This window comes from Malaclemys terrapin, chromosome 6 (genome assembly GCF_027887155.1).
Source record: "Malaclemys terrapin pileata isolate rMalTer1 chromosome 6, rMalTer1.hap1, whole genome shotgun sequence".
Lineage (NCBI taxonomy): Eukaryota > Metazoa > Chordata > Testudines > Emydidae > Malaclemys > Malaclemys terrapin.
In genome coordinates this window covers 29617321-29630077 of record NC_071510.1, presented here as the reverse complement: position 1 = coordinate 29630077, position 12757 = coordinate 29617321, and the positions used below count along the sequence as shown (strand labels likewise).

Genomic DNA, 12757 nt, shown 5'->3' with positions numbered 1-12757 from the left:
ACATTGGCCTGTCAGCCTGTCCAGCAACTACTGACAAGCATTTCATGAAAACATGCAGCTCTCCAACACCAGCCCCAAAGGCAAAACATGAAATCAGTAGTGCTGTATATCTCCATAACAAATCTGAGATTCTTCCTAAATACTGGATGTATCCCTACACACATTTACACATCTTATGCTTTGGAGATCATGAACAGATACATTCTTCTGGTAGATGTATGATGGTTCTCAGCATGACTATATTAGATTTTATCTTGAACAAGTACAGATTCACTGTTCTGAGACTCTGGATAAGCTAGATCCATCAAACCTTCTTAACTATCGTGTAGTACAGGAAAAGCTGTGTTATACAGCACTTTACAAACTGGATAGTTCTATAAATCAGCATTTCAAAATGGGGTGAGGTTTGGGTGTGGAAGGGGGCTCGGGGCAGGGGGGTGGGGCACGGAGGAGTTTCAGGATTTGGATCCAGGCACCGCTCATCTTGGGCAGCTCCCTGCAAGCGGCGACAAGTCTGGAGAGGTGCAGCCAGGTGGCTCTGCGCACTGCATCCTCCTGCAGACATCCTTCTTGCAGCTCCCACTGGCCACAGTCAATGGTGGAGGAACGGCCACGGGGCTCCATGTGCTGCCCCTGCCCCACCCAGAGTGCTGGGTCTGCAGCTCCCATTGGCCGGGGACTGCGGCCAATGGGAGCTGCAGGGGTGGTCTCTGCAGGCGGAGGCAGCGCGCAGAGCCATCTGCCACACCTCTGCCTAGAAGCATTGACCTCAGCCAATGGGACCTGTGGGGATGGCGTCTGTGAGCAAAGGCAGCATGCGGAGCTGCCTGGCTGCTTCTCTCTGGACATGTGGCCACTTGCGTGGAGCCGCCTGAGGTGAGCACCGCTTGGACCCAGCACCCCAAAACCCCTCCCGGACCCCAACCCTCTGCCCTGAGCCCCATCCCGCACCCAACTCCTTCTCAGAGTCCATGCCCTGCACTTCCTCCTGCACCCAAACTCCCTCCCTCTTAATTAAACCTAATTTTTGACTTACCAGCATCCCTGTGCCCCCAACATGCTGAATAACAAAGCTCTTACTGTACTTAGAATAAAACCCTCTCTCCCAGCGGTATGAGCCCATTGGTTCTCTTTGCCAAGAGGAACTAGATTTCCTGCATCATCTCCTCTGGATAAGTATTCTACGAATAGCAGGCACAAAGATTTTTATGTAGAAAAATATATGTATTAACATTCTTAAACAGATAAGCTTGAAGAGTTTATAAGCTGTGAATGAGAAACTTTTTCCTGAAGCATTGTAAGAGCTGTAGACTCTCACTACTAGTGACTCATTGATCCATCATGTCCTCCATTACATTTGAATAATTAAGATTCCACTCTATATGAAATAAAATATTAAAACCACAAATATCACTTTTGTATACATCTCTCAATTTAATCAAGTATTTTGTTACAAAGAAAAATAAATTCAATAAACAGAGAAGGTAAAAATTAAGAATGAAATTTATTAATGTTAATTAATGCTTGAAGGTAGAATTATGTTTCTTTCAATTGGACCCATTAAAGCAGCTTTAATATAGATTTTCACAGCAAGCTGAAGATTTTCAAGTGCAGATAATTAGGCAAGCTAGTACTATTTTAACCCCTCTGGAGTATAATTGGTTGATAAGGTTTTGAAATGTTACAAGGTCTAGGACAAAAAGATTAGCTTTAGTCTCTTCAGATCAAAATTGAAAGCTAATTAAATAATATTATAAAAGAAAGGGAAAAGGTTTAATGCTCCTTTTATTCAATTTTAATTTCCATCTTCTAAGAAAAACAAGTGAACATATTTTAATTCAATTTATTGAGAGACCAACACATGAGTTGCAGAAAGGGAGAATTATTGCTCTCCTATTGTCCTCTGAAGAGAATATTCTAAATAAAACTACACTCTTGTGTCACAGTGTTTCTAATGTGTTCCAGGCATTTCTATGAGCATCCACTGGAGGTAGCAGAAGTGGCCACTTAGGGACACAGGACTAGAAGGGACCTTCTAGGTTATCGAATCCAGTCCTCTGCTATCACATGCAACTCCATAATACAATCCCATTCATAAATGTATCAAGCTCCATCGTAAAACTAGGTAAGTTTTCTGCCCCAACTCCTCCCACTGAAAGAAAGGCTGTTCCAGAACCTCACTCCTTAGAAGGTTAGAAAACTTTTTCTAATTTCCAGCCTAAATTTATTCAGTTTAGAGACATGTGCCAACATTGTCCTTTAGCTTAAATAGCTCTTCTCCAAAAAGGTCTTTACCCTTCAGTATATTCAGAGAGCAATTATAACCCCCTCTCAGCCTTTGTTTTGTTAGGCTAAACAAGCCAACCTCTCAGCCTATTTTATAAGAGGAGACTTTCTATTCACCTGATCATACTAGTAGCCCTTCTCTATACTTATTCCAGTCTGAATTAGTCACTCTTCATCATCTGAGCATGGGTGACCAGAACTGTATCGAGTATTCAGATGAAGTCTTACCAGTGCCTTGTACAATGGCATTAATACTTCCCTAACTCTACTGAAATACATCCTAGGATCTGACTTGCCTTTTTCACAGCTGCGCTACATTGGTGGCTCTCAGGTATCCTGTGATCAACTAACTAATACATACAGGTCTTTTTCCTCTTCTGCTGCTTCCAACTGATGAATCCTCAACATATAGCAATAATTCCTGTTATTAATCCCTAAATGCATAATGGGATATGAACACACATAATAAACTATCAGTTTAGTTTTGTCAAATTCTTAAATGACATTTCTAAGAGACAACACCTGAAGGGAAAAGGGAAGTTGGAGATAGATTTGTGCAGGATACAGCCTTCAAAAGAACAACAGTTTGTGGTAGGAAAGTAGCTGATCCTTTTTACCAAGGTATCACATCCTTTTTCTTGAGGGGGGAAAAAAAAAAAAAGACACTTGGAGGTATGTTTGATCATAAGGCATTTCTGCAATCAAGTGGAGAGAAATTTGGATCAGTAACATAACAGTTTGATAAAAGTGTGCAGGTACGATCAATATAGTTGTTCTTCAGAAATTCTCCCAAACCCCCCAAATCTATGGCATGATTACTAATCAGGTTTGTCCACAATAACAAGAAAGGAGATATTTTAGATTCAACTGGAAAGCAAAATAAGAAGTATATCTATGCCATTCCTTTAAAGTACCTTTATGGTGTATATCAATTGAGAAGGTTTTTTTAATTTGTTTTTGTTTTGTTTTTTTACAATGAACATTTCTAACAAACTTTAAAAAAGCCTCAGTAAGCTCATCTTTACAGAACAAAAAAAAAATAGTAAAAGTCAGCGCATACACACACATTTTTTTCTGCTTGCAGTTCACCTTTAAGATAGAATTCAAGCCATGCCTCACCTTCCTAAGACTGGGGAATCAGCATGAAGGAAAACTATTGATCAATATACTGACGAAGGTGGAAATTCAACAATAGTATTGGAAGGAATTTTTAGCATACAAAATCCTATCTTTTCCAACCTTTGTGTAAGATGGGCCACTAGAGATGCAATGACTATATGAGACAAAACTACTGCTTTAAGAACAAAGATACTCCATATAAGACACCTGAGCCCACAAGGATTAAATAGTAATTCTACTATGAAGGCCCAGAACACTTTTTTTGGGGGGGGCGGGGGGAGATGTAGGTTTTGGAGGAGGCAGGGAACTAAACTCGATTGCGTAGTTAGATTGAGTGATGTCTAATACTCACTTATCTATTGTTATAACACTCCAGTTATGGAAAAAGAGTGCTAAACATCCCCCAAAGAATATGGGGGGGTTGGATAATGGTGGCATACTTTACAGTTTGCAGCTGTCAAACTCCCATCAAAAATGTCTTTTAGCTGGGGGATGGGGTTGAGCTGGTGCTGAAATGTGGGAAGTGCAGGGAAATAATGCTTCTCTACCCTTTGTCTCTTACAAGTAGGAGTGCAAGATCACTGATGATAAAACTGTTGAGTCACTAATCTAGGTTTGTAGGGTTGCCTGTGATATTTTCTTTTTGGTGATGGTCAGTGCTTAATTTGTGCCAGGGCTTGCCAGGGCTGAGACCCAGCACCTCTAGGCTTGGCAGTTCATTGCCCCGGCACCTCCGGGTGAAAGGAAGTAGAAAAATTGCTTGAGCCCAAACACCTAATTACTTGAGCCCTGGCACCTCTTTCATTACAAACTGAGCTCTGGTGATTGTGTATCTATTCTCAGGGAGTGGAGGTGGCCCTGGAATTCTTCAGAGTATGTAAGCGCTCATGTCTTTTCACTGAAATGGTGGGCTTCATTGAAGGGCAAAGCCTCCACGGTATTTTAGACCCCCTCTGGGAAATCCCGACACTTGTAGCCAAGACACATGGCACATTACCATGGCCGTTGCCATTGACATGGATGATGTGTCTGCTGCATCAGCTGCTGATTGAAGTGCAGTTCTGGCCACCAGTTTACCTACTTCAATAAGAGCTTGGAACTGAGTTCTGTCTTGCTGTGGCAACTTATCTACAAAGTCTGTGAACTTGGAATAGTTCAGATAGCCTTCTTTAACCAAAAGCACTGGATAGTTCGCTATTCTGAACTGAAGGGTAATGGACGTGAAGACCTTTCTTCCCAACCAGTCTAGATATTTAACCTCCTTGTCAGAACAAGTGGATTTTGGATGTTGTCTCTGTGGTAACTTGTACAGCTAGAGATTTAGATGGAGTATGGGTAAAGAGAAATTCTGCTTTCTTGGCTGGAACAAAAAAGCGTTTCTCTGCCTTCTTGGGGGTAGGAACGTATGTGGTTATTGTATGCCAGACTGCTCCAGCAGATCCAGAATAGCTTCATTAACTGGAATTTCTAGCCAGCCAAATCAAGTTTGCAGAATATCCTTTAGGGAGATCCGGTGCTCCTCTGCCACTCCATGCAATAATTCTTGGAACAGATTACAGTTGTCTGGAGGGAACAGAGATGCCAGAGTGACTAATTCATCGAGAGATGAACTAGAAAACCTTGTTGGTACCATCAGAACCTGTAATGTTCCTTTTCCGTGGGGTCAGGACGAAGCTCCAGCTATTTCCCTCAAAGAGGAATGCTGGAGTGACTCCCTAGTACAGAGGTGGGCAAACTACGGCCTGTGGGCCACATCCGGCCCCTGGGACCATCCTGCCCAGCCCCTGAGCTCCTGGCCAGGAAGGCTAGCCCCTGCTGTTCCCCCTCCCCTGCAGTTATGCTGCTGCGCGGGCAGCGCTCTGACCAGCGGGGCTGCACACTCCTGCAGGGCTGCGCAGCAGCATGTCTGGCTCCGGCCAGACGGCACGGCTGCCAGACATGCTGCTCTGAGCGGCATGGTAAGGGGGCCAGGGCTGGGGGATTGGATAAGGGGCAGGGAGTTCCAGGGGGCAGTCAGGGGACAGGGAGCAGGGGGCAGTTGAATAGGCATGGGAGCCTGTCGGGGGCGGGCATGTGGATAGGGGTTGGGGCAGTCAGGGGACAGGGAGGGTTGGATGGGGGTGGGGTCCTGGGGGGGCGGTGAGGGTTGGGGGGGGTCTCAGGAGTGGGCGGTCAGGAGACAAGGAGCGGGGGGGTTGGATTGGTCAGGGTTTCTTCTCCACCAGAGTGAGGGTGTGCCCCCTCATAAACATATTCTTTTACTCCCATTTTAAAATAACTTTCATTATAGCAATGACTGAAACAAAGTCCTCCTTAACATTATTCCACACTCTTTGCAAATCACTGCACAGACCTAATCTAGTGAACAAAATATGTATCACAACAGCTATTACATGAGCATGCAGACGTTTTCCCTCGGTTATATTATGACCATTTGAGAGTCTTTTATGGTGAAAGGTTTACATTATCTACCTGGATTTTACATTGAGTTTATTTTGAGAAAAATATAGAAAATTCTGTTTCTAACACTGATGTATTATTCCATGATTCATTAAATGCCTGTGACATGGTGCTGAGCTGGAACACCTGAGCCAGCCCTCTGTCATGCCAGTTCCAATTAAGGGAGGTAGGTTGGAGCTGCCTAGAGAAACCTGCACCTGATTGGCAAAGGGGAAACAGGTGCCAGCCTGATTAGCCTGGGGCTGCATAAAAGCCTCAGGGGAAGAAAGCCGTGGGGGAGCGGGAGAGCAGGAAGAAAGGGAAAAGGTAGGGAGTGGAAGCAGGGAGGTAGCTCTCCCCTCCAGCAGACAGCAAAGGGTTACTTATATGGTGAATAGGTCATGGGAGCACAACCTGTAAATAAACTGCACCGGTCGTTACTGAACCCAGGGTCTCCGAGTGACTTTATCAGCCCAACTGGGGCAGGGGCCAAGAGGGCCCTGCAGTGCCATGTTACGATTCATGGGGGGTGGGGGGGGAGTACATGAGGAACACTAGTTTTATTAAACATCTGAGAAATGTGCAAGAATAGAAAGGAGAAAATGCACTAATTAAAGCACTAATTATAAACAGTCGCTGAGATGGTGCGAACTCACCTCTGGTGAGCTGGGTGCAGCCCTGTACTCTTCCCTTTCTCTGCTTCCAGTGCCATCTGTTGGCTGTTGCCCTCATCAGGTGGATATTCAATGTTTCAGCCCTCTGGTTAAGTCACTCAGTTAATAGATGGATGAACCCCTTCTGGGGTAAAAGGTCCAAAAGGACCTGTCTCTATGCCCTTGTTAAAGTCTGTAGCCCTGTCTCTGGGCTCGGTTCTCAGCCCTCTCTGGGCTAGCTTTAAGTCCGTGCTTACCCTGGTACACAGCAGTGCCCCCAGGGCTTTCTCCCTGGAGACACTTTGATTTTATCAGTTCTTATTGTCCCAGCTCTCCAGCCAGGTCACTCCTTCAAGTTCAGCCCTCTTTTGGGGTAACAAAGTTCAACAAATGGTTGGTCCTTTTCAGGGTCTTCAGCCCCATCCCTGGGCCTGTTTCTTTTAATGCAGTCTTATCCCCTCCTTGGGGCTTAGGCCACTTCCCCAGTGGCCGGGGAGTTTGGGGGGGGGGGGAGGAGGAGACCTGGGCCTGCCCATTACTCCAGGTCCCAACCCAGGGACCCTATAAATAACTGACACGTTGCTTCCTTTAATAGCTGCTGCTGCTATTCCCTGGGCTACTTCCCATGTAACCCCTTTCTCTTCACCCTTACGCCAAGGCTGAAGTTGTTAACTCTTCTTCTTCCTCACTTAATGCCAATGCCACCAGAACCCATCTTCTGGTTCTCCCTTGAGCTCCAGCAAGGAGCACCCTTCCTTATTCTTGAGATCCGAGCCAGGAAATGATCTGCTCAGGCCTGGCAGCTCCTTTTAACAGAGCCTGCTGCATTCTGAATGGCTGCCTCTCCTCAGCCTTTTATAGACAGACCTGGAGGACCCACTTTCACTGCTCTTTTTCTGAGGCAGGACATGGTAGGACCGTGAGACCTCAAAGGACCTGGTCACCCGTCACAGTCACAAATAATTAAATATTCATTAATTAAACTCCAACGAGTCCATTGTGTACTTTACGTTATATTTCAATGTGCTTATAATACTTATTGCTTTTGCTCTTGCCCTTTTGTGCTTTTTATATGGATATTTTCTATACTGTCTACAAAGACAAAGCAAATATATCAGCTGGTTGTACTACATCAGTACATAATAGTTTAATAATAGCATGCACAGAAGCACTATATGAGCTAGCTATTATCAAGTGCTAGATGGTGCCATTAAGGTCCTGAGTATGAAGTGGTACACAGCCATATAACCCCAGGGTGAGCTCCAGGAAATAATGTCTCTCAGAGATGGTGGGGAGCATAAAGTCTGGTCAGCAGCCAGCCATCATTGCTGGCCAGAGTGGAAGAAGGGGCAGAAACTAATCCGACAGGAGTAGACAACAGGTTGGTAACATTTCTAGAGCCCTGTCTGCAATGGGCTATCCACCTTTACTACCACTAAAGAAACTGCAAATTATGGGTCCAACTTTTGCTAATGTAAAGACACCCTGAGAGACTATTTATCTCCCATTATGATATCATCAGAGCTGCAATCAACAGAGGCGCAAAGTAATGCCCCTTTCATTTAAAAGAAAGATCCCATCCTTCCTGGATCTCAAAAGGTCTTTTCTTATTAATCTTCAGGATATGTTGCAAGGCCTGTTTTTCCCCTGGAATTTTGAGAAGGTAGTGAGTTGAGAGTTATGGAGTGATTGGTTAAGAGGGAACTGTTTTGTCCTCTTACATTTTGTAGATGTTATTGCAAGACTTTTTTAATATCTAATTTTGGATTTTATTATTATTGTATCTTAAGTTTTATGACAGTGCTTAGGGTTTTGACTATGCACTTAAAAGTTATCAAAATAAATAAAATAGCTTCAACTTTGTTATGGTTCCTCAGTTTTAATAAAAGATTTTGTTCAACACTTACAGTTTTCCTCTCTCTTTATTGATTTAAAACATTCAATTGTGAAGAATGTAAGTGACAACATGAATGGTTTATGCCAAGTATGTTTTATCATTATTCTTTTATCCTAGCATTTGATTTAGGCTGCTAAATATTACTAAACACTATTATCACTAGAATACACAAGTGGTATTACATTTAGGTCTGGTACAGTCTCCCACAAATATAAGCTAATACACATTTATCCTTCCAATTTATTTGAAAATGTGAGCTATCCCAGCAAATATAATAATAAAAAAAAAAGACAATTGTCAAAAATAAGGAAACATCTCAAAACCTTCCCAAACCAGAATTTCCCAGTCTATTTTATCAGAAAAAGATGAAGAAAAAAGATGAGCTTTCCACATTGACTTGAAGGTCAACAAATTCAGGCTTTGGCAGACTAGTATGGGAAGCAAGAATTAGAACTGACAACCTTTCTCTGAAAAGATCTTGTCCACACCTCTACCCATTTAAGCCAAAGGATTATTAGTTCAAGCACCTCATCTGAGCTCAACTGTTGTCTTACATAGGAAGAAGAGAAGAGATCTTCTCTGAGGCCTCTAGGATCTAAACGTACATTTAGAGCACAGTGATCTAAAATATCTACTTTAACACACTAGCAAATCAAATAATACTGATTAGAAGTAAGTTATAACAACTATATTCCTCATGTACTTACTTAAAACATACTAACCTGTTCCAGTGCCTGTATTTTGTTGTCTTTGACTTGCAAAATTTCTAATACTTTCCTGTCCTTGACTTCAGCTTTCTGCTTTTCTCTAGAAACAAAAAATAGACACTTTATTAGTCATAATTTGCAGTTAATCATTTGAATTTTTCATGTCCTGATAATGAATGTCATTTTAAAGCACAGAAAATTAAATTATCTAAGGCTGACAGCCTCTACGGAATTAATCAGGGAGCATATGGCAAGTGACAGCAAATTACATTGGCAAACAGCTAAGACAACTTTATTCTAAAGAAACAGGCGTACCAAGAGTTGAAATATCATAAAAAGAAAACCTAACGTAATCTGCAGTGTTACTTCCAAAAGGCATGGTCTATTCAGCTATATAATGAGCAAACTCTTTTTTCCTGTTAGCAACACAGAAACCTTAATTTGGCAGATCTCCCACTCAACTTGATGGCATTTTTCTGTTTGTCTGTAACACAATCATTTTTGAATGCTGCATCCAATCAATACCAACATTTCAGGTAATGTTCTAGTCATCAGTTGGCAGGACCCTATTGATTTTGGTGAAAACTGGATGCACAGAGCCCCTAGCATCTGGTTAGCAGACCATCAGTTGTAATCAGGTCTGCAACTGTCTATATATCAACAAATTGGTTGATGGAGCCATTAAGACCTTCTATCATAACAACACCTCTGCCTTTCATCTCAATTGACAGTAAAATGTTAACACTCTGAAGAAGAACTATGTATGCTCCAAAGCTTGTCTCTCTCACCAACAGAAGTTGGTCAAATAAAAGAGATTATGTTACCCACCTTGTCTCTCTGGAACCAACACAGCTACAACAACACTGCATAGAACATTCTCAATGACTTATTTCCTAGACAGAAAAGAAATAAGAATGGGAAGAAAGGATGTATGAGGGAAGTACACAGAGCCCAGGCACAGGGGAGAGATTTGAGAACCCTGGAATCAGGGGAGAAGAGTTTTAGGGGAGGGGAGACATAGAGCCCCTGGCATGATGAGGAGTGCAATTTCAGGGAGTCCCTGAAATAGAGGGGGTGGGAAGTAGGCATACAGGGGTGCTTGTGGGAGGTAAGGGAGAAATACAAGGAGCCCCTGGTGTATGCAATGAGCTTGGCCCATAAAAGCAGTGAATTGTGCAACCCTCCCGAGTTCCATATTGGGAAATTTAAAAAGGATAGCATACATTGTGGCACAAGCCGATTTTTTCCTCAGCATCCACAGGAGTTCTATTCTAAGGCTGTCAACTACTGGAAGTTTTTCGCTCAAAATGTACTGCTCCCTAATGCTTTCTAACATGATATCCTCTCAAAGTCCCAGGATTGCTAAAACTTCCAATCTGATTCTGATTGCAGACAGAGTGTTAACTCTATATGGGGAAATTTTTTTTTACACAGAGTAAGCATCTTTGAAGAGTGAGCAACCTTCTTCTACCTCTGCAGAAGAAGTTGTAAGCCAAATGGTTATTTTGGTGAGAAATAAGCACTACAAGAAACCAGACCTATTTGTTGTGTTTCGGAGCCATACTTAAAAGCAGAGTATTATCTACTTTATTGGCTTTCTAGAATTAATGCAAAAAGTTTTTAAAAGATATTCATCAAGCAATATCAGAAAACCTTGCATTTCAAGTTTATCCAGCTCTGAGATGGGTGTAAGTAGGACCAAACAGAAACTTTGAGGTTTATCTCTTGGTCATGCAGTGCTTTATGTGTTTGACTAGTTGTATATTGCTTGTTGATTTCGACTGTATGCACCTCAAAAAAGACCTTGTCTAGTACATGGCCTATACAGTGCTGAGCACACTGGATCTGATCCTAAGCCCACTGAAGTCAGTGGAAAAAGACTTCTATTGACTTCAGTGGACTTTGGTTCATGCCCAGTGTTAGTATTCAACAAATAAATAGAGCAATGTTAAACTGTATGGATTATATGGCAGAATTAATTCTCATATATACAAGCATTTTTTTAGGAAATGTAATTGAAATTGAGCTCAACTTATGGTACACCTCTACCCCGATATAACACGATTTTGGATATAACGCGGTAAAGCAGCGCTCCAGGGAGGTGGGGCTGCGCCTCCAGGGGATCAAAGCAAGTTCGATCAAAGTGGTTTTTCCTATAACGCGGTAAGATTTTTTGGCTCCTGAGGACAGCGTTCTATCAGGGTAGAGGTGTATGTGTAAGATTGGCAGTTATTACAGTGATAAGCATAGCATAAATAACTAAACAGGGAAAAAATAATAGAAACAGTTCCAGCCTCCTCTGCAAAATCTGTCAGCATATATGTTTTACTACAGTTGGTCTAAAGCTTACAGTTCCTACTCAAGGAAAATTCCCATCACAAACAGAAGAGAGAAAACTAAACATAGGTCATGTCTACAACACTAGAACCACTTTATCAGGATAGGAATACCAGCATGCTATACCAGCAAAGCACTCCTAGTATGGACGCAGCTAACCTGGCTAAGCTATGCCAGGCAGTAAAACTACCCCTATGAGTGAAACAAGCTATGCCAGTAAAAGCGCAGCTTTGCTGGTATAGCTGCTTCTACACTAGGTCCTCCTGCCAGCACAGCTCTGTGTCCTAATTTGGCAAGTGAGATCAGTTTTAATACTGGATAAAAGAGCCACAAGATCTGTCTACGTGGTAACGAGGCATTCAAAGTAGAGGGCCATCAATTTAATTTCCAGTGGGACTATTCACATATTTAAAGTTAAGCATGTGCTTAGGTGCTTTGCTTGATCAGGTCAACAGTTCTCTGAAGTTTATTAGAAGCTTTAAAGACAAATGAAAAGATAGGTGCCTTAGAATTAAAATGGGCACTATATAGAGTCAGGGGAAAGATATATGAAATACAGACAAGACACAAATATAAATATTTTTAAACACAAAAAAAACCTCCTAGCTCCTTTGCCCAATATGATCTTGTCTAACCCTCTAACTTCGAGAATGTTAAATATTAACTCTAGGGTGACCAGATGTCCCAATTTTATAGGGACAGTCACGATTTTTGGGTCTTTTTCTTATATAGGCTCCTGTTACCACCCACCCCCATCCCAATTTTTCACACTTGCTGTCTGGTCACCCTAATTAACACCAATGGTTCCAATATTAATTCCAATTGGTTTAACTCCAATCCATACCCATGCACAAGTTGCTGCTAACCTATTAATAACTCTTCTTAACCCTTTCAGTACTCAAGTTTTATTTAAACCTTGTCAATTCCAATTTTCTATTCAAAATGTACTTTTACCCTCAGATCTTCTTCCTCCCTATCCATCTAATTCTTCCAAAATCTCCCAACGCACACTGACTTTCAGTCTCTCGTCCACTGTCCTTTCCATTTCTCTGCGTAACAATCACCCCCTTCCCAGACTGCTGGGCTGTATATCTGGTCTTGAAACCAGGCGGGTTTGGTTTTAGACTTTGCCTGCCACACCACTGAGCAGATGATGTGGCTGCAGCAGTAGCTCCTCCAGCAACAGCAGCAGCTTCGGTGACAGAGGAAGGAGAATGTGTACAAGGAAGAAGAGGACAACAACAAGCAACTTCTACTACAAGTGCTGCTCATAGAGCAGCTTCACACAGTACAGTGCTGTTTCTGGGCTCAGGAAACCA

The 12757-nt window shown here is 42.4% G+C and overlaps 1 protein-coding gene across 1 annotated transcript in view; it reads right to left on the bottom strand.

The window, feature by feature from the left end:
• The window catches only part of CNTLN (centlein), a 277422-nt gene that overhangs the window by 225210 nt on the left and 39455 nt on the right, over positions 1-12757 (bottom strand). The window contains exon 3 of the mRNA XM_054033059.1: positions 9117-9201. Within this exon, the coding sequence (XP_053889034.1) occupies positions 9117-9201 (85 nt within the window). The remainder of the gene's footprint in view (positions 1-9116; positions 9202-12757) is intronic.